This window comes from Brassica napus, chromosome C7 (genome assembly GCF_020379485.1).
Source record: "Brassica napus cultivar Da-Ae chromosome C7, Da-Ae, whole genome shotgun sequence".
NCBI classification, from domain to species: Eukaryota; Viridiplantae; Streptophyta; class Magnoliopsida; order Brassicales; family Brassicaceae; genus Brassica; species Brassica napus.
In genome coordinates this window covers 10,856,104-10,876,579 of record NC_063450.1, presented here as the reverse complement: position 1 = coordinate 10,876,579, position 20,476 = coordinate 10,856,104, and the positions used below count along the sequence as shown (strand labels likewise).

Genomic DNA, 20,476 nt, shown 5'->3' with positions numbered 1-20,476 from the left:
CGAAAATTAGAAGGGAAATGGGCCTGGATTCATCAAGAGGCTTTTGTATAAGTGTTGTGTCCAACCTCATTAAAAACCTTGTTTGGAAAACCCAATGGGACAAAACCAAACCAAGGAAAAGAGTGCAAGTCACAACACCTCTCTTGATGAAAGATCTAAGAGGCTTGAATCACAACAGTGTGGTTGGATTAGCACACTCTAGATTGCCCTGTATAGTGTGTAAGAATTGATGAAGAGCTTGTCGAAATCTTGCTTGTTTTAACCTAGTCATTGGACCAATTGGCACTTCTAGGTCCTTATCATTTGTTCCCTCAGGTTCAAGCAGTTCCTTGGTTCTTTCTTCAACTTCCTTAAGCTCTGGTTCAACCTGATCCATCTCTTGAGTTCCATTGCTGGCCAAGATCGCATCAGTTTCGACCTTTTTCGTCAAGGTATCCACGAGTTTGTCCTGTTCTCCCGACCTCTTTTCGTAGGCAGAGAACATCTTTATGAACTCTTCGAGTGTCGCGGCGTTACTTTGGCTGCAGAAACGACCGCTTCTGGAGTGTTTTGATTGTCGTTGCTTCCTCCGTTGAGAGGAGTTTGCAAGTTATTCATGTCGTCAATTGTCATGTCTTGTTGAGCGTCTTGCGGCTGAGAGTTAGATTGATCTGTACCCCCATCCTTCTAGCGCCAAACTGTGGGAACCGAAATTCGCATTGTCGATTTCCGTTTAAATAAGGAAAGTTAGGAAAACCCTAGTTTCCCAGAGGTCCCGGATATCTGCTAAACCACACGCCAAGCAATCAGAACACGAAATAAAGACGAGAAAAATAAGAAATCGTAAAAAGAAGTCTTATTCCGAATTTGCGTATGAGCGTTTACAATAAGGTAGGAGCCTTGGCTACAAGAGCTGTCGGCGAGTTCCCTAGTTCTAATAACCTAAGACTGCAGAACCTAGTTGAGTCGCAGCTCGAAATAACAAAAACAGAAAGTTGCCTAATTGCTCTAAGTGCTAAGTTTGCTCTCGAAAAGTTCTCTCTTTGCGCCTCTAGCCTAGGACTCCTTATATACTACTCCAAGGTCAGGTTTAGCTTTTCCCTTCCTGCCCTTAAGCCGTCTTAAGTGAAAAATGGAGATATTCCATTTTTTTCCGATCTTCATGTTTATCCGCGGAAACTTAACATTTTTTCAGCGGAAACTTATCTTTATATTTGTTTTTATAAAATAAAAACATAAACAGCCATAGCATCTATGGGTTCGTTCTTAAAGAATCGTAAGTGGGCTTGTAGTCGGGTTTTAGACCTCGTTGGGCTATCTTTCGACATGAGACGTTTGTTACGATTTTCTTTCCGACAAAAAAAATTTCTCGCGGTTTTTATCGTAAAGTTTCAACGGTAACTTTGATCGGAACGATGTGAGAAATGATATGGATGCGGTACATGGGAGCTAATTGAGGAACATACAAGAATACACAGATTTGGTTTGACCCGTTGATCGATGTCCGTGACAGTTCGGTCGCTACGTAGCAACCGAATGAAAGGTTTGGTTGGTCGCTACGTAGCGACCGACTTGTTCGCGGGTCGGTTGCTATGTAGCGACCAACTGAGTGGCTTGGTCGGTCTCTACGTAGCGACCGACTGAGTGGCTTGGTTGGTCGCCACGTATCGACCGGTCCGCGAACGAGCCGGTCGCTACGTGGCGACCTTGTTTGGATCATTTTCTGATGTTTTATGAACGTGTTCTTGGACTATGGGTGTTCAGTTTCGATGAATCAACCGATATTAGTGCAAGATTTCACCGCAAAGTTCTTCGTAAAGATTTCTTTATGAAGATTACTTTTCGTAAAAGCGTTCATGCTAATTTTTACGGATATTTGGATGGTAACTTCGTCGTGTCCGTTTTTGACCCCAACAAAGCTCAACCCGGCTAAATGCTCATTCGGGGTCAGTTCTGGCAAGTTCCTCGGGTACATTGTAATCCACCGGGGCATCAGGGCCAACCCAGCGAAAATCAGGGCCATTCACTCAATCCGTTCCCCGAAGAACGTCAAGGAGGTTCAAAAGCTAACGGGAACGATGGCGGCCTTGAGCAGGTTCATCTCCAGACTCTCCGACAAATCTCACGCCTTCTTCGGAACCCTCAAGAATCCGAAGGACTTCCAGTGGACGGAAGAATGCGAATCTGCTCTCCAAGAGCTAAAGTCATATCTCACAACTCCTCCTCTCCTATCCAAGCCACTACACGGTGAAGTCCTGCTTCTATATCTAGCAGTCTCCGAACACGCTGTAAGCGCCGTCCTAGTTCGCGAGGAGGGAAACAAGCAGCTACCAATCTATTACGTAAGCAAGGCTCTCTTGGATTCGGAAACCCGCTATAGCCATCTAGAGAGGCTGGCCTTAGCCCTGATAGTCGCTGCTCGCAAGTTCCGACCCTACATCCAGGCTCATCCAATCGTGGTTGTTACCTCCTTCCCTGTAAAAGTTGATCCTCCACAAACCAGAAGTCTCCAGACGCCTAGCCAAATGGGCCGTGGAACTAGGGGAGTACGATGTAATATTTCGACCCGCCTTGGCTATAAAGTCACAGGTCCTAGCAGACTTCATGGCGGAATTCTCCCCTGCCTTACTCCCAGCTTTTGAGCAAGAGGTACGCCTCCGAGGCGAAACTAAGGAAGAGGAAGAATGGATCCTGCACGTTGATAGATCTAGTAATGTCAGAGGAGCTGGAGTGGGGATAGTGCTTACCTCGCCAACGGGGAACACGGCCTCAAGGGCCATGAGATGCAACTTCAAAGCAACCAACAACGAGAGCGAGTATGAGGCCCTAATCGCAGGTCTAACCCTTGCCCACCAAATGGGGGCAGAGAATATCCAAGTCTTCGGCAACTCCCAGCTGATAATCAACCAGGTACGGGGAGAGTACCAAGCAAAAGATGACAGTATGATCCAATATCTGGTGGTCGCTCAGCGACTAATCAAGAAGTTCAAGAGCTGCAAACTCACTCAAATCCCCCGGGAACAAAACTCGCAAGACGATGCCCTGGCTAATCTAGGGTCCACCCTCGAAACAAACAGCCAGATGAGTATCCCCTTGCTCGTGCTCCAATGGCCAGCTACCTTGGAGGAACCCCCGTCAGAGGAGGTCTCTGCCGTCGAAGAAGGCGAAACCTGGATGACCCCCTTAGTCCGGTACCTGGAGGCCGACATCCTCCCGGAGGACCGTAACGAGGCCAGGAAGATCAAGAAGCGAGCCGTAAGGTATTGTATCTCCCAAGAGAAGCTGTACCGAAGATCTTTCTCTGGCCCGTACCTGAGGTGTGTCACACCCCGAGAAGCCGCTAGAATTCTTATCGAACTACATGAAGGAGATTGTGGATCCCACTCTAGCGGTAGAAGCCTAGTGCTCAGAGCCAGAAGGGCAGGTTACTACTGGCCCACGATGGCCTCCGACGCCGACAGACAAACCAAGCACTGAGACCAGTGCCAAAGGCATGCTCCAGTCTCCAATCTTCCCCCGGAGAACCTCAAGTCCATAAGCTCACCGTGGCCCGTCAGAAAGTGGGGCATGGATATAGTAGGGAAATTTCCTATGGCGCCGGGGCAGAAGGTCTTCTTTCTGATAGTCACTGACTACTTCACCAAGTGGGTCGAAGCAGAAGCACTCAGCCGCATAACAGATCTCCAGATCCGTAAATTGTTGTGGACCTACGTAATCACTTGCTTCGGGGTCCCCCACGAGATCGTCACCGACAATGGACCCCAGTTCACGAGCCACAACTTCAAGGAGTTCTGCAAGGACTGAGGCATAAAACTAACTTTCACCACACCCCCAGTCTAACGGACAAGCCGAGTCCACGAACAAAACTGTGGTCAACATGCTTAAAAAGCGACTGGTGGGATCTCACGGGAAGTGGGTGGAAGAACTACACAGAGTCCTCTGGGCCTACCAGACCACTCCTAAAACAGCAACAGGGGAAACCTCCTATTCGCTAGTCTACGGCTCTGAGGCCATTGTACCTACATAGATGCACAAAAGAACAACGGTCTTCGGATCCACCTCTCAGGAGGAGAACAATGAGCTGATGGCGGTAAGCCTCGACCTACTGGACAAAAAAAGAGAGGCCGCTCGGCTAAGAAACTAGTCCTACCAGCAAGATGTCGCCAGGACGTACAATAAGAAAGTCAGAACCAGGACCTTCCAGCAAGGGGATTGGGTTCTACGACGAGCTGAAAAAACAACGGGGAAACTCACCCCCGGGTGGGAATGACCCTATAAGGTCATCGAGGTGCGGAGAGCAGGCGCCTACAGGCTGCAAGATAGCAAAGGTAAAATACAACCCAACTGCTGGAACGCCCTGCACCTCAAAGCCTATCATTTTTAATACGGTCCCCACACCATGGTTTCTATACTACTATATACTATTTAAGCATTATGATTTCCTACTCCTATGTATGCTAAACGTCTCCGGACAAAGCATATAATAAAATAGTTCTGACTATAAATACAAAAGGGAAATCATTATACTTAAAGGGGCATACGATCCTGGCCAACTCTCGCAAAACGTGGCACGACCACAGTGACACGCCCACCAAAAATCAAAACGGGTATGAGACATAAAGCAGGAATGGGTATGCGCAAGCCCGATTATGCTGTCAAAACTACCTAAAACCTCTGTGCAACCTAAGGCGCATCGGGGTCCCTAGATTACCAATGTGAAAAGTACATGTATAAAAACGCTACGAGCTACACAATACAGGGAACACATGGCATATATTCATTGCAAAAGTACTGTGAAATACAGGGAGCAATCTAAATCCTACTTCTCCAGACGTGGAAAGGAGCGTAAGCCTGGCACTTGGGTCATAACACCCACACCAGCACCCTCTAAGCCTGTCTGTGACTTCCTGCAGAAGTATAATATAGCATGGGAACTCGATAGTGGCCAGCTTCCGAGCGGCAGAATGCGAAATCCAAACAGGTACCGTAGTAGTCTTGCCTAGGAAGGCGGAGTACAGTCCCTGCGAAAAACTAAATATTTCGGGTTCCCAAGGAACCCTGAGCCCTTATGCAAGCCCCCGATCTCAAGAGGAAACCCAAGGTTCCCCACATGATTTCGGGTCCTATGAATAAAATCTAACGAATAACCTCCGGGTTCCCCTATAGCCTCCGGGTTCCAATCAAAGATCTCAGGGTCTAAGGAAGAACCTTCGGGTTCCTATGTGGCCTCAGGTTTCCAAAGATAAAAAAGAAGCTAGAACCTCTGTGCAGCCTATGCGCATCAGGGTCATTACAACTTCAAGAACCTCTGGGTTCCAGTCAAAAGATCTCTGGATCTAAACCTCCGGGTTCCCATACGGCCTCAGAGGTCTAAGTATGATTTCAGAAAAATGGATAGAACCCTTGTGCAGCTTAAAGCGCATCAGGGTCATTACATCCCTAAAGAACCTCTGAGTTCCTATGCGAACTCAGGGTCCAAATACAAATATCAGGGTCCCAGTACGATCTCCGAATCTAAAGGAAAACCCCGAATTCTCATTTGACCTCAGGGTCCAGTTACAATCTCAAAAACCTCCGGGTTCCAACTACGATCTCCGGATCTATCATAGAATCTCTGGATTCCTACACCGCCTCCGGGCTCAAGTCTCGGTCCCAGGATCCAGAGAAAAGATCTCCGGATCTCCAAAATGATTTCAGGAGAACCTCCGGGCTCTTCCGCGACCTTCGGGTCCCCAGACGACCCTCGGGTCCTCATGCAACCTCCGAGTTACAAGATCAATCTCCAGACTCCAAGAGTCCATATTCTAGCTCGAAACCTCCTGGTTTATAGACTATCTCCCTGGATTCCATCATTCAACCTATGAAAAGGGAGGGATCATAGACTACAAAGTCCCACCTCGATCGAGAAACAGGCGGAAAGATATTCTCTTAAAGAAGAAACATGCAAAACGCTACTGGAGCGTGCAAAGCAACTTCAAGGAGTAAATAAAGGGGAAAAACCATGAAGCATCATTATTCATAAAATCAAGGAGGGCTATAAAGATAAAGAAAAAGAATCATTCAGAAAGAGGGCCCCTCTGAGAATCGTAACCCCACAACAGATCTCGGGGTTGCAGCCTGAGAGAAGCTCCCCTATTGATGGATAAGACCTCCGGACAGGAACATATGACGCCGATACTCTTCTTCCGGATTCCAATGATCCACACGCCTCTCCAGCCATTCCTTCATAAGCTCCCATCTAGATGAGGCTTTCACTTGCTGAACTAGTAGGTCCCGGCGAGCCATCATGTCCTACACCTGGCTACGAAGAAGGAATACCTCGCCAGTTAATCTCTGGTGAGCGTCCACTAGAAGGTCACGGTTAGGCAAAATCTCTGCACTTGTCGATGAGATCACTACAACAAAATGTGATTATTGTGACCAATTTTTGTGTCAAAATAGTTGGTCATAATATTATGACGAATTGTTGACAAATTTGTGACGAAATTATTATGTTACAAAATGGTTACTATTTTGTCATAATATTGTGACATAATAAAAAGTAACAAAATAATGTCACAATTGATGACAAATTAGTAACGAAAAATTTCGTCGTTCAAATTGCTAGTATATTTGCGACCAGAATTTGTCACTAATTTATACTATATTTTGTGATTAAAATTACGATAGTAAGTGTTATAAAAGTGAAGCAGCTTCATCGCATTTTCTGACTATTTTGGTTACAAAGTTAAAAAAAAACGTAAATTTTTTTACTTTTATCAAACACGTGATTTTAAACACACAAATATCGTATAGTGGACAGTTATTGGATCATTCCAAAAGATTTTCCCTCACTTTCAAAAAGCCATTATTTATATCTGTAAACATGAGATTCTCTAAAATAATCATCAAATAATAAAATTAGTAAAGTCATTATATCTATTGCATAGTTTCTATCGTGAGGATAAACTAAACTAATAATTTGGGCTTCTTTAACGTTAAATATTTTATGACCTATAAGGAATTCTATTTATCCTGATGGTAACAAAAAAATGTTTACTTCAAAACATAAATATGAAAAACACGTGAGTTTATAAAATACAACTAATTTGTAATTTTGTGATTAAATAGTATTTAAAAAAAATCCAATAATATAGACTAAATATTTAGGTCACAAACAAATCTTCTTTGTTTTCATCGTTTTCCACACCTCTGCAAAATTTTCCATCACATCTCGAATGGTTTTGTGAATTCTAAATAACACAATGAGTTCTAGTGGCGATATTTTTTCTTCGAGAAGTTGGATGTATAAGCGAATCAATCAAACGTCTAATGAAGTTTCTGAAGAATTTTGTCAAGGTTTAGAGAATTTTATGAAGTTTGCGATGAATCAGCCACTGTTTTTGGAGACTGGGAAGCTTTTTTGTCCATGTATTAAATGTGAGAATGGAAAACTATGCAAAGAAACAACAGTCTCTGGACATCTATATAACAGGGGGTTTATGCTTAATTATTGGGTTTGGATTTCTCATGGGGAAGACTACAATATTTTGGGCAACAATAGTTTCGTGCCTGAAGAAACTTTGAGAGATGATTATCATTCAGAAGAAGAAAATCCTTATATGGAGATGATTTCAGATGTTCAGAACATGGAAGAAGAACCTAATCCCGAAGCAAAAAGATTTTATGATCTTTTGGAGGCTGCAAAGCATCCAATATATGATGGATGTAAGAAAGGCTTTTCACAACTCTCTTTGGCAGCACGGTTGATGAATTTGAAGACAGATTATAATCTGCCTCAAAGCTGTATGGACTCAGTTTCACAAATATTGAAAGAATATTTGCCAGAAGATAATATCTCTTTGGATTCTTACTATGAAACGAAGAAGCTTATGCGTTCTCTGGGTTTGCCATACCACAAGATTGACGTATGTCAAGATAATTGCATGCTTTTTTGGAAAGACGCTGAAAATGAAGAAACTTGTCGATTCTGCAAAAAAGATAGATTTCGTCCAACTAAAAGGCTTGGAAGAAAAAGAGTTGCGTATCGCCAAATGTTTTATCTACCGATATCTGATAGGTTTAAAAGATTGTATCAGTCAAAAAGTACTGCAGTACACATGAGATGGCATGCCGAGCACTTGACCAGGGACAAAGAAATGTCTCACCCATCAGACGGAGAAGCATGGAAACACTTTCAAGAGGTATTCCCTGATTTTGCGAAAGAGTCCAGAAATATTTATCTTGGGTTATGTACAGATGGTTTCAATCCATTTGGTATGTCATGACATAATTATTCATTATGGCCTGTTATAATGACACTGTATAATCTGCCACCAGAGATGTGTATGAAACAAGAATATATGTTCTTGACAGTTTTAGTCCCTGGTCCTAATCATCCTAAGAGAAGTCTTGATATTTTTCTTCAGCCACTGATAGATGAGTTGAAAGATTTGTGGTCTAACGGCGTTCAAGCATTTGATATTTCTACCAAGCAGAAGTTTTTATTGCAAGCTGTATTAATGTGGACGATAAGCGATTTTCCTGCTTATGGTATGCTTTCGGGATGGACCACTCATGGTCAGTTAGCTTGTCCTTACTGTATGGATGAGACAAATGCATTTCAGCTGAAGAATGGTAGAAAAACAAGTTGGTTTGATTGTCATCGGTGTTTTCTTCCATTAGATCATAGTTATCGGCGAAACAAGAAAAATTTCATAAGAGGAAGGGATGTGACTGATTGTCCACCTCGTTTGCTATCAGGTGAAGAGCTGTGGCAGAGTGTCAACGGTTTGCCCAAAACAGTTGACTGTGGAGGGAATCATAGACGGTTGCAAGGATATGGTGATACTCACAACTGGCACAAGCAGAGCATTTTTTGGGAGTTGCCTTACTGGAAATCTCATAAACTTCGTCACAACCTTGATGTAATGCACATCGAAAAAAACTTTTGGGATAATATCATCAATACGTTACTTAATGTGCAAGGAAAGACGAAAGATGATATCAAATCGCGACTTGATTTGAAAGAGTATTGTAACCGGAAAGAGTTGCATTTAACATCTGATGGAAAGGCTCCAGTCCCAATTTTCAGATTACAAGCTGATGAGAAAAAGACTTTTCTTCAATGGCTGAAAGAAGATGTTAAATTTTCAGATGGATATGCGTCAAGTATATCTGGTTGTGTTGATCTAACTGGGGGAAAGTTAACCGGAATGAAAAGTCATGACTGCCATGTTTTAATGCAACGGTTACTTCCAATTGCATTTGCTGAGTTGTTGGATAAATCTGTACATGAAGCTTTATCTGGTAAGTATATTATTAATTTATTATTCTATAGTTAAACTAATGTTTTGTGATTAAGAACACGCAGCTTTGTTTTCTAAGTAGAATTCAGATTCCTTTTAATGTGAGAGTATTAATGTGCTTGATCTCCATGTTATACTAGAACTACGTTACACGTTTAAGTTTTTATTGCTTTTGATGTTTTAAATCCTATGCTATAACTTCTAGAATATAATCATTATTTATTTTTTACAGGCGTGAGTTCATTTTTTCGGGATATTTCTGCAAGAACTTTACATAAAGATGGTGTTGCAATGTTGCATCGGAATATTTCTATGGTCCTCTGCAATCTTGAGAAGATATTTCCTCCATCATTTTTTAATGTTATGGAGCATTTGCCAATTCATCTGCCACATGAAGCTCAACTTGGAGGACCTGTGCAATTTAGATGGATGTATCCTTTCGAGCGATACATGTACCACCTCAAGAAGAAGATCAAAAATAAGGCTAAGGTAGAGGGCTCAATCGTGGAACAATATGTGAATGAAGAAATTTCAACATTTTGTTCTCATTACTTTGAGTCGCACATAAAAACAAAGAGTCGAACAGAAGATCGACACTATGATGGAGGTGATGATCAATACACACACCAACTTGGTGATGTTCCAGATATGTTTTACCAACACGGGAGAAGCAGCGGTAAAGCGAAGGATATATGGCTTCAAACAAAAGACTTTCATCATGCACATACATATGTGTTGCTAAATTGCGAACAGTTAAGACCATTTGAAAGGTATGTAAGATCTAAATTTACTTTATATTTTAACAAGAGCAATTTCTTAAAACTTTGGTGTTTCTAAAAGAGATTCATATATAGGTTGTTTGATGAGAGAATGATTGCTGATCATCCGGATATAAGTGATAACAATCTTATCAAGCTTAAAGAAAAAGATTTTGCAAACTGGTTACTAAAACATGTAAGAAATAAGTAGTTTTTTTTTACAATAACTAATTCATGCTAAAATTTTATTTTATACTAAAAATGTTTGTATTTGATGGTGAAAATAGGTGGAGGACAATTGTGCGGATAAATCGTACCCAAATTGGTTGCAGTCACTCGCACATGGTCCAATGGTAAAAGTAACTTCATGGCCAATTTATTTTTCAAGAGGTTACATATTTCACACACATGATTATGGGAAAGAAAGAAAAACTGCCAATTATGGAGTTTGTGTGAAGGGTACAGTATCTTCTGGATTGAGCGACGAGCCTGATTTTTATGGAATAATAAGAGATATTATAGAACTCCATTATCATGGACCAGTTGAGCTGAAAGTTGTGGTTTTCTTTTGTGACTGGTATGATTCAACCAGTGGAAGAGGTATAAGGAGAAACAAGTCAGGCATCATCGATGTTAATGTTACAAAGCGCTATGGAAAATATGATCCTTTTATTTTGGCTTCACAAGCAGATCAAGTGTGTTATGTTCCATATCCGCGGGTAACTCGGAAAAGAGAACAACAATGGGAAGCAGCAATAGTGATACAACCAAGAGGAAAAGTTTTGGTTGATGGAAACTTAGATTTTACTGCAATGCAGTCTGAAAATGATTCTCCAATTATAAATGTTGATTCCGTGGAAGTCGAGACGTTAACAAATCTGCATGGTCAAGTAGAAGACCTAGATGATGTGAATGTTAACGATGAATCTGGTTCAGATGATGAAGATGGGAATTCAGATATTGAAGTGACAGACGAAGACTCTGAGTAAACTGGTCGCCGTTTGTGTTTTATTTTGATTTAACGTTTGCATTTATTTTGATTTAAACTTCTTTTATTTAACTTTGAAATTTTAGGTAACGTTTCATTCCGTTCAATTCTTGAAATCAATTAATTAACTTGTGCTTCAAGGAAATCAGCCCCATGTTCATTACGAGTGATGCTTATATATGTTGCCGTTGAGCCATCTTGCGAGTGTGTATAAATGAGTTAAGAGTATCGGATAACGACTTATTCAGCTTCTGCTCTTAGTTGGGTCAATTTTGTTTTACCTGAAAAGAAGAAATCATACGACTAAAGATAGTCAGAGCGAGGTGTTCTAAAAGAGATCGAGAATTTAAAGTTCTTCAAGTGGCTTAGAGTTGGAGATGATGTCTCATCATTGGTCCCTGGAGATAAGTTCTTGTGGTTTTAATGAAAATACCAAGAAGCTGTGATTTAAGTTAATGGCTGCTAATGAGAGAAGTTGGAGTTTACATATGTGTGCTTGAAGTCGGTCACGGGGATTCGAGGTTAATAATAATTCATATGAATCATTTAATATTGTTTGTGGTGTTTTTCTGCAGTTATATTTAATTACTTCTTGGCCATATTATCTATTTGAAAAATCATTGTATCTATTCTTTTAAGCCTTTAGAAGTACACGTATAAGTGTAGATGCACATGTGTGTCTGTAGAGACCCAATAAGCAAAAGAGCTTAAGAAAAGTACTATTATTGAAGTTGAACGATTGAATTATCCCTCGCAGATTATTTTGTTTGGCATCAAATTTATTTATCGTTTGTGTCTTCAAAAGATCAAGACGGTTATATTCTTCGGTCCAACATGACTTCCCAATTTGAAATATTTTCTTTATAAAAAATTATCATTGTAAATAAGTGATATTTTTGTTAAAATAAACACACGTCTTATAATTAGCTAGTGGGTATCTCTAATTTTTTTCAATAGACCGCCTTAAATTTTGTTAAGTGGAGCCATAAACTTTTTATTATACCGCTTAAGTGCTGCCAAAAATTTCACAAACCTATTAAAACCCCAAAATACACCATTACCTAAGGCATTTGATAACCTCTGCCTCTAGAAACTCTAAGGAAGAGATTATCTTTCTAGATTTTCTCTTTTATTTGTTGCTCTCTTTGCCATCTTCCTGTTAAGAAGGTAATTTCTACTTGATTCTAGATTTTGAGAAGTTAGGTTTAATTAATTTTTATTTGACTTTTTGGATTCTAGTAGAATTAACGAGTAAACGTAGATTGATAGTTTCTGGTTTTCATTTGTTTATAATGAGTCATTTATATTCATGATTACATTATACCTTATTTGATTGATTGGTTTTCTAGATGGCTTCGCAAACAATAGGTGGGCGCTCGTACGGAAGTTCACTAAATTACCGTTCTGTTGGTTCACAAGATCCCATTTCCCCTGCTCGCTCACCTACACATGTTGCAAATTCTCAACCAAGTGTGCATATGGAAGACTCGTATGTAGTTCGTACATCTTTACCCATGCTCCATCATTCTCGAACGAATGGATCTAAATGGTACTGATTTTTTTCCAATTACCAATTGAGTTGTCTCAGATTTATAATTTATTACTAATTTTATCTCAATGGAACAGGTTTAAACACAACACCGAAGTGTCAACTGCAATCAGAAAGATCATTCAAGGTTGTTTTAAAGGACCATGGTACTCTTGGAAAAAAGTGCCACCTTATTATAAGCGAACATGGTTTTCGATGTTTAAGGTATGTTTTATAACTAATGCTATAATGGTTTTATACTTAACTAATCATCTTTGCTATAATATATTTTCAGAAAAAGTTCAATTGGGATGCTTCGATCAACTATTCAGTTGAAAAGGAGTTTAAGAAACTTGCTGCCTATCGCCTCAAAGGAATGGTAAGTGTTGCAAAGAAAGGAGGAGTAAAACCTGACTGGATTTTGTCTGACTATTGGACCACTATGCAAGCTTATTGGGCAACACCAAAAGCTAAGAAAACGAGTGCGAGTGCACGTGCTTCTCGTTTGTCTGATCGCAATGGTTTAGGTCCGCATCGACATAGAGCGGGTTCATGTTCATATGCCAAAGTTCAGGATGTGCTGGTAATGTTTATTTTTCCATTCTTAGTTTCTGATAATTTTGTATTATTTATTTTCTATCTATTCTTAATTGTTTGTAGGAAGCAAACAACGAAGACTTCTCTTTTATTGCTGTAATGAAGAAAACACATCAAAGACCCGATGGAACTTACGTTGATGAGCGAGCTCGATTGGTTGCCGAAACCTATGAGAAGCATGTAGAAGAACGCTTGGGACAGCTCGAATCTTCTGGTATAGAGAATGTAACTCTTGAGAATCTTGACCAATGTGAGAAAAATGAGATTTATGTCAAGGTAATATTCTAAATTATACTGCCATCATTTTTAAATAATGTTTTGTCATGTTTTACTATACATGAATATTTAGAGTTAGTTACGTTATTGATCATTTCTCTTATTTGTGTCTAACAAGAACGAGTACATAACGGACTTATGATTGTAAAATGGGGTAGTATTAATATGTTTCTTAAGTGTCAAACTAGTTAATGTTGTTGTGACTTGTTTGTTTCTCTACAAACTACACCTTGATTTTTTGACGTGTCTAGTGGCATATACTATTTATTTTTGTAGTTAAATTTTTGCAATGCTTTTGTTTTTGTTCTCATGTTTTGTCATTTGTATCAGGCTGCTGGAATGTCTAAACAGGGACGTGTCTTTGGACTTGGAGCACTACACAGTAAGTTGGTACCATCCTTTGATGCATCATCGAATGCACCAGAAGCTTCTGAAGAAGTGGAAGTAATAACACAAAGATTGCAAGAGGTGGAAGCAGAGCTAAAACAGAGTCGCGAAGAAAATCTGCAGTTTCAGAAAAGACTTGAGAACAAGGAGAAACTTGTTCAGTCTATCACAAATCTGAATGTCTAGACCTGGATTCACCACCAAAAAGCTCCCCACTTTCCATGAAGTTTATGTTCATCTCGTGTTTTAGTTTGTTTATTATGTATTTTGTTGTCTATTTTCGTGTAAATATCTTTGTGAACCTAACTTTGTTCTATGACTTGGATGTTAACTTTTATTAAGTATTTTAATGGTAGTTCACGTTTTTTTAGTGTTTCATATTATATATAATATTTATATATTTGAAAATAATGTCGTAATAACAGTATATTAATTTTGCCATTTTTATTTTATTTTGTTAGTAATAATATGTTACAAAATTAGTAACAACATAAGGTCACAAATAGAAGACGTTTGTGACAACTTAATTACTATCCTTCCGTCCCTAATTGTAACGCATATGTGTGACATTATTTTGGTCAAAATATATGACTAATGGGTGACACAAATTTGGTAACAACATGTAACGAATCTGTGTCTAAATGTGGTCACGGTTTGTGACGTATTGTGACGATTTAATCGTGACAAATTGTGGCGTTTTTGTGACTTTGATATTTCGTCACAATTGGTGACAAAATTGTTACCGTCGTTAATGGTCACTATAGCTGTGGCGATTTTGATACGTAAATGGATTTGTGACCATTTTATTGTGACTTTTTAGAATTTGTCACACATTAGTCACAATACAAATATTGTGACGAAAAAGTAAATCATTGTGACAAAAACTATGGTCATAATATCTATATTTTCTTGTAGTGGATGGAAGATAGACCATTAGCCGACAAAGCAGCCCTCACTAGTCTTGGCGGAGGAGTATAAGAAAGACGCCGCTTCCACTCTTTAACCTTCTGATACTTGTCATAGACAACCGATACCGGGAGCCTCGCCACGTTCCCTGGAAAAAGTATTGTAAGAAATAAACAAGACAAAGTCTTACCGGGTAGAAAGGGAAGGCTTACCCCAAACACGACTATGACGAAAGGCTTCCCTGCTCATCAGAAAGGTCACCCAGCGGAATCATCGAGGAACTCCCATTATAAGCTTTGCTACTGCTTCTCTAGCAAAGGAAACCAGGCGGGACACATCTGACAAAGAATAAGCTAAAATATCAAAATCGGGCTCCTGAAGGGATGGTAAAATTCAAAACTTAGAAGGAGAACTTACCAACAGTACGCCAAGACGTATGATAACCCACCAGCTCCTGGATCTTAACAAACACGTACCGGCTGTTCCAACCGTCCCTGAAGGGGTGATTACCCCTGACACCCCTCGAAGGTTCCTCGACCATAGGGGCACCATAACGGGGTCGAAGGTGATAGAACCCCTCTTTGTTCGCCAAAGGAGCAAAGTAATAAGAGTATAAAATCTCATGCACCCCGACAGAAAATCCGTGGAGTTCTCCAAGTACTTGGATGGCCATTAAAGTCCTCCAGGTCAGAGGAGTAAGTTTAGAAGGACATAAACCAAAGAAAGATGACACTCCGCCTATGAGAGAAGGGATAACGCCCCGGAAGCCTGCTTCCAGATATGCCTCATAGACATCCACCTCACCCTCTACCCCATCTGGAGCGCATTCGAACTCAGCCGGACTCCTCATCCCCACTGATGGATGAATCACGTACTTCCTCCTCATGTTAGCCAGGTCCCCCTCTCGGATCTCAGAACGGGGACCATCGTCGAAGAAACAAGAACGGAGCCTTCTCAAGGGTGCCATCGGAACCGCTTCACTATCAGCCTCCGGAACGTCTCCACAAGAGGGAAAAGGACGACGCGGCCTTGGACGACGCGGCCTTGGACGACCACCCACAAGCGAGGACGGAAACGAAAGCAGCTCGGGGTTCATCTTTCTCAACTAGGAATCAGCGCTAGAGTTGGGTTGAGGCCAGTTAGGAGGTATCGCGAATCCTTATATATATCCGGATCATTCCCTTTTTCGCGGATTAGAAAAGGAAGTAAGGATGTTTCCAAATATACTGAAGAATCCCTGACATAAAGGATAAGCGGCAAAAGGAAACCCGATCCTTGCAAAAAAAGAGGGAAAATTCTTCCCACAAAAAGGGAAGCTTCGAGAAAATACACATTTTTGAAGAAAAAGAAGAACATCTGGTATCATCAACCAAATAGGCCCTGGCCCCCTGGTCTATCTTCTACACATCAGCACATAAACTCCTACTCAGGAAACATCAGGGCTCCAGGCTCCACCGTCTTCAAGAACGCCATCAGAAGCCCAGAGCTTCCCCCTTTCGGACACGAAACCGGCGGTTCAAATAGCGCCAGACCCCGGTCTTGAGAAAGGGAACCGGTCCTCCCCCGGGTTCAGAGTGTGGTTCCGGCCTGAGTGGAACCCGGGATCGCAGGATTACTGGAGCGATGTCCTGCCTGAGGGAAGCCTACTGAGAATGAGCAACTTCGGTTGGCTTGAGTGCACAGGTTATTCCCCGATTTCGATGACGAAATCGAGCAATAAGGGGAAAAATGTTGGGGAAAAATACTCAGGTATTGAATTCCTCCAGACCCCAGGCAGGACACCGGCCTCTGGATCCCCGCTGGAAGGGACCCCGGTTCTCATGATCCCCGCTAGGAGGAACCCCATTTCCCCACTACGAAGTACTCCGGGCCCGGTCCCCAGGACCGCCCCTTCCCCCGGGAAAAGGAAAACTTCTGATAAGGAGAACCTTCCATATTTCCGAATATGGAAGAGTTTAACCTACTCCAACCGACTAAGGCCCGCCTTAAGAAGACTATATAAATGGAACCTAAACCCTAAAGCGAGAGTTCGACACTTCAAGACTTAGAGATTATAGCTAGACGGCTAGAACTAGGGTTTATACACCAATCATTGTAGTTCCGGCTTGTTCTATCTAATAAAATATCTCTTCAAGTCTATTTCTCTCAAACACTCACGAAATCTATACAATAACCAGCCTTGTCCATCATTCTGTGGTACTCACAAAGATCCTACACAAAAATCCCCTAACAGTTCCCGTATTACCTGCGGGGTCTTTGCTGAAAAGGAGATCGAAGATTTATCGGTATTAATAAGCTGGCCGGAGGACTTTTTATACTGTTGCAGAATCTTCATCCGTGAGGAGCAGCTCTGTTCCTCCGTGTCCATGAAAAACATGGTATCATCGGCAAATAATAGATGGTTTAGTAGCGGAGCTGAGGTGGCCACTTTCAGGCCCGACAGATGTCCACTGCGTTGGGCTCGTCTACACAGTCCGGATAGCACTTCTCCACATAATATGAAGATATATGGAGACAGAGGATCTCCTTGCCGCATTCCACGTGAGGGAATCACCTTCCCATGTGGTGAATCGTTGACGAGAATGAGTACGAGACATAACTCACACACTGCATAACCAGGTTGACAAAAGTGCTCGCGAAACCAAATCGTTCCTGGACAGTTTCTATAAAGTGCCACTCAAGCCTGTCGTAGGCTTTACTCATATCCGTTATTACCACCATAGAGCAATGAATTTCCGCCTCAGACATCGTAAGTTTATGGAGGATTTCATGGGTGATAAGGTTGTTGTCGGAAATCGCTCTCCCGGGTACGTATGCCGACTGTGTCTCTGAGATGATGTCTTGGAGTATAGGCTTGAGTCTGAGTGAGATAATCTTCGTGATGACCTTGTAAGAGACTTTACATAGAGCTATCGGGCGATATTCAGAGACCAGCTTGGTTCCGGTGATTTTTGGTATTAGTCGAACATGTGTAGAGTTTGAAGCAGGCGGCATATAACCAGTTCTGAAAAAAATCTGTATCTCCGAAATCAAGGCAGGTCCGATCGTACTCCATATTGATAGACTATGGATTTGACCCATTTTCATCCATAGTTTAATTGTGTTTTTACTAATATTTATATTATTATAGAGTCTATTTATTATATTTATAAGATCAGGAATGTTTTGGAGATAAGTGATGATTTTGGAGCATTTTGGAGATATTTGGAGCAAGCACCCGAGATGACCATCGAGATCGACAATCGGTCGATACTGGAGAGCTAGAATCGATCGATACACAAGTCATGGTGTCGATCGATAGCGAAGCGCGCAGAAAGCCCGTTTGGTCACAGCCGACTTGAAGCCCAAGATTTTACTATTTTACAAGATTGCCCCTGACGTGTTTTATCCTAATTATATAAGCTTTGCCGCCATGTTAGAGGCAAAGTGTGATTTCTTTGTGTTTCATTGTTTTATTGATAGATATGAGAGAAGATCCAAAGTTATAATTTGTGATTGGAAATCCATTGATATTTATCTTATTTATTCTATGAAGTTTTTATACTTAACCATTGTTATGAATTGCTTAGCCATGTCTGAGTAGTTCTCTTGTTAGATTTTAGGGTTTAAATAGGTTAGGAGGGATTAGTGTAGCATCCCAATCCCGCAGTCTGAACTGGATCAGTCCAAGGTCGGACTGATCTGACGGGATAGACATGTTGGACATTACATCTGGATAGTACTGGTCAGGTTAAGACGATACTGTCTGTCTGAACATAGCAGTTGAGCTTGTCGGACTAAGCTGGATGGATTCATACAAGGCAGCTGGAGTTGTCTTCCGAGATCAGTTAGCCTATGTACGGACTAACTGATGTACGTTCTGACGGGAACAGATACTGAGATGAACATAAACTGATTAGCTAAGGAGAATGGCGGGATCAGTTACCGGAACAGTTACTAAGCAGTTACCGAAACAGTTACTGGACGGTTCCTAAGTGACTACTGGGCGGTGTAACCGACTAGGACGGTTTATGGGACTTGGAACTGTCAAGCAGTTATGGATCGGTTAATTAACTGTCGGGAAGTTAAGTTAAACCGCCCTAGAGCAGTTACAGATGGGATTAAGCGCGTGAGCAGTTGAGTAAAATGGTTATGGCCGGTTAAGGCGGAGAAGTAACCGCCCAAACTCCCTTTTAATGGAAATCCCGCGGATCAGAAAGGATCTCTGCTCTATACGGTTCAGGACAGACTAGAGAGAGAGAAATACAGAGAGAAGGCGATTCTGATCGGAAAGATAGAGAGAGTTGGCCGGAAGGCGGATCGGGGTCTCAATTAATGGCCACGGGTCTGTCTGGTGCACTGTGACTCCGTCTGATCTGAACATGATCGGATTGCGACTGGGATACCGAGAGACAATGATACTGGATCGAAGGGATAGAGCGTGGGTACTGATAATAGATCGGCATATTGTATCTGATCAGGTACAGTACGGGAAGGGAACATACCGAATCTGTGTTCTGCGTGGGTTCTTGTTAATTCGAGTTGTCCTTCATACCGTGGGCTTGATGATGCGGATATTCCCTGATGGATGGCGAGTCCTGTGGAGGCTGTCTCGGCTGGTTCTGTACACGGTTTGATGGTTTCTGATGGGAGGCGTCAGTACTGATGATACAGATCAGACGGCAAGAGTTATCTGAGGCGGTTATCGGATGTTTGGTGCTGGAAGGCGATTCTGACGGTTAAGACTCAGATCGAGTCTTAGTTCTGTTCTGACGATGGTAATGGTTGTGTCTTGATGGAACGGCTGGTAGCGAGGCATCTTCTATTCATCGCGGACTGAGTGTTGGTTGGATCTTGAGAAGATATGATCTGATCGTATGGTGGAGAGGCAGGAAGGTGGCTGTGAAGCCGGGTGTGTTTACAGGGATCTGGATGCGTGATAGTACTGGTTGGATCATAGGCTGCAGAGCCGAGTTCGTACTGATTGATCTAGATGTGATCAATGACTGGTTCTGGAACGCTAGCAAGGCTGGCGTACTGTCGGTACTGGAAGGCGGGTTGGAGACATAGCCAGGACAGGATGGCCGTGAGGAGTACTGACGGGATCGAGGGCTGTAGAGCCGAGTATGTACTGACTCGTCTAGGTGTGATCAATGACTGGTTCTGGAACGCTAGCAAGGCTGGCGTACTATCTGTTCTGGATGGCTGGTTGGAAACCAAGCCGTCTCTCTTTGTTCATGGTCATGTGGGGATGGTTGGCTGAGTGACTAAGTAACAAGGGGATTCGGTTAAGTATCTGATCGAGCTGGCTGGATAAGAACGAACGGGAAAGGATGAAGACAACAATGATGAAGCGTATGGATGGACTGGCGGACAACTAGCACCGATGCAGTGAGGTACATGTTTATTATATTGTCAGTCTTAGTATTTTGCTAGGATGCTGGATAGATTTAATGAACTTAGGGAACTGAACTGAACCTCATAGAGGAAAACTGGATAAAAATCCTAGATAGGGCCAGTTTGGTCGAGGGAAGCGAACTGAGGACGTACCGGCGGTAAGGGAAACCGGGTCGGGGCCTCACAAGTGGTATCAGAGCAATTACGGTTCTAGGACAGAGTTGGAAGGATTATTCAAGATTTGTCTAGACCGAACAGACGTGGAAAATGCTAAGCACGAGCATTGGAGAACTGACGTGAGACTTGATCTTGGGAGTGATCAAGTCGGACTTACACTTTGTATGGGCAAATGTAAGTTAGAAGTCTAACTGGAAAGAAACCGGAAATAAGATCA

General features: G+C 41.9%; 3 protein-coding genes across 3 annotated transcripts; all 3 read left to right on the top strand.

Annotated features, from left to right (window-relative positions):
* The first annotated feature begins 2,057 nt into the window (after nt 1–2,057).
* On the top strand, nt 2,058–3,456 carry LOC106356520. The gene is made up of 2 exons (XM_013796264.1): nt 2,058–2,525; nt 2,569–3,456. Exons 1-2 carry the CDS (start codon nt 2,058–2,060, stop codon nt 3,454–3,456), a joined length of 1,356 nt encoding a protein of 451 aa, XP_013651718.1.
* A 1,574-nt stretch (nt 3,457–5,030) lies between these two features.
* LOC125590321 lies at nt 5,031–14,528 on the top strand. Its single transcript, XM_048763785.1, has 7 exons — nt 5,031–10,220; nt 10,312–12,179; nt 12,362–12,561; nt 12,639–12,765; nt 12,836–13,123; nt 13,201–13,413; nt 13,744–14,528. The coding sequence occupies exons 3-7, from the start codon at nt 12,362–12,364 to the stop codon at nt 13,984–13,986; spliced, it is 1,071 nt and encodes a 356-aa protein (XP_048619742.1). The 5' UTR covers nt 5,031–10,220; nt 10,312–12,179; the 3' UTR covers nt 13,987–14,528.
* LOC106408994 lies at nt 8,274–11,013 on the top strand. Its single transcript, XM_022708187.1, has 5 exons — nt 8,274–9,267; nt 9,499–10,036; nt 10,121–10,220; nt 10,312–10,377; nt 10,483–11,013. The coding sequence occupies exons 1-5, from the start codon at nt 8,274–8,276 to the stop codon at nt 11,011–11,013; spliced, it is 2,229 nt and encodes a 742-aa protein (XP_022563908.1).
* Nucleotides 14,529–20,476: the final 5,948 nt, after the last annotated feature.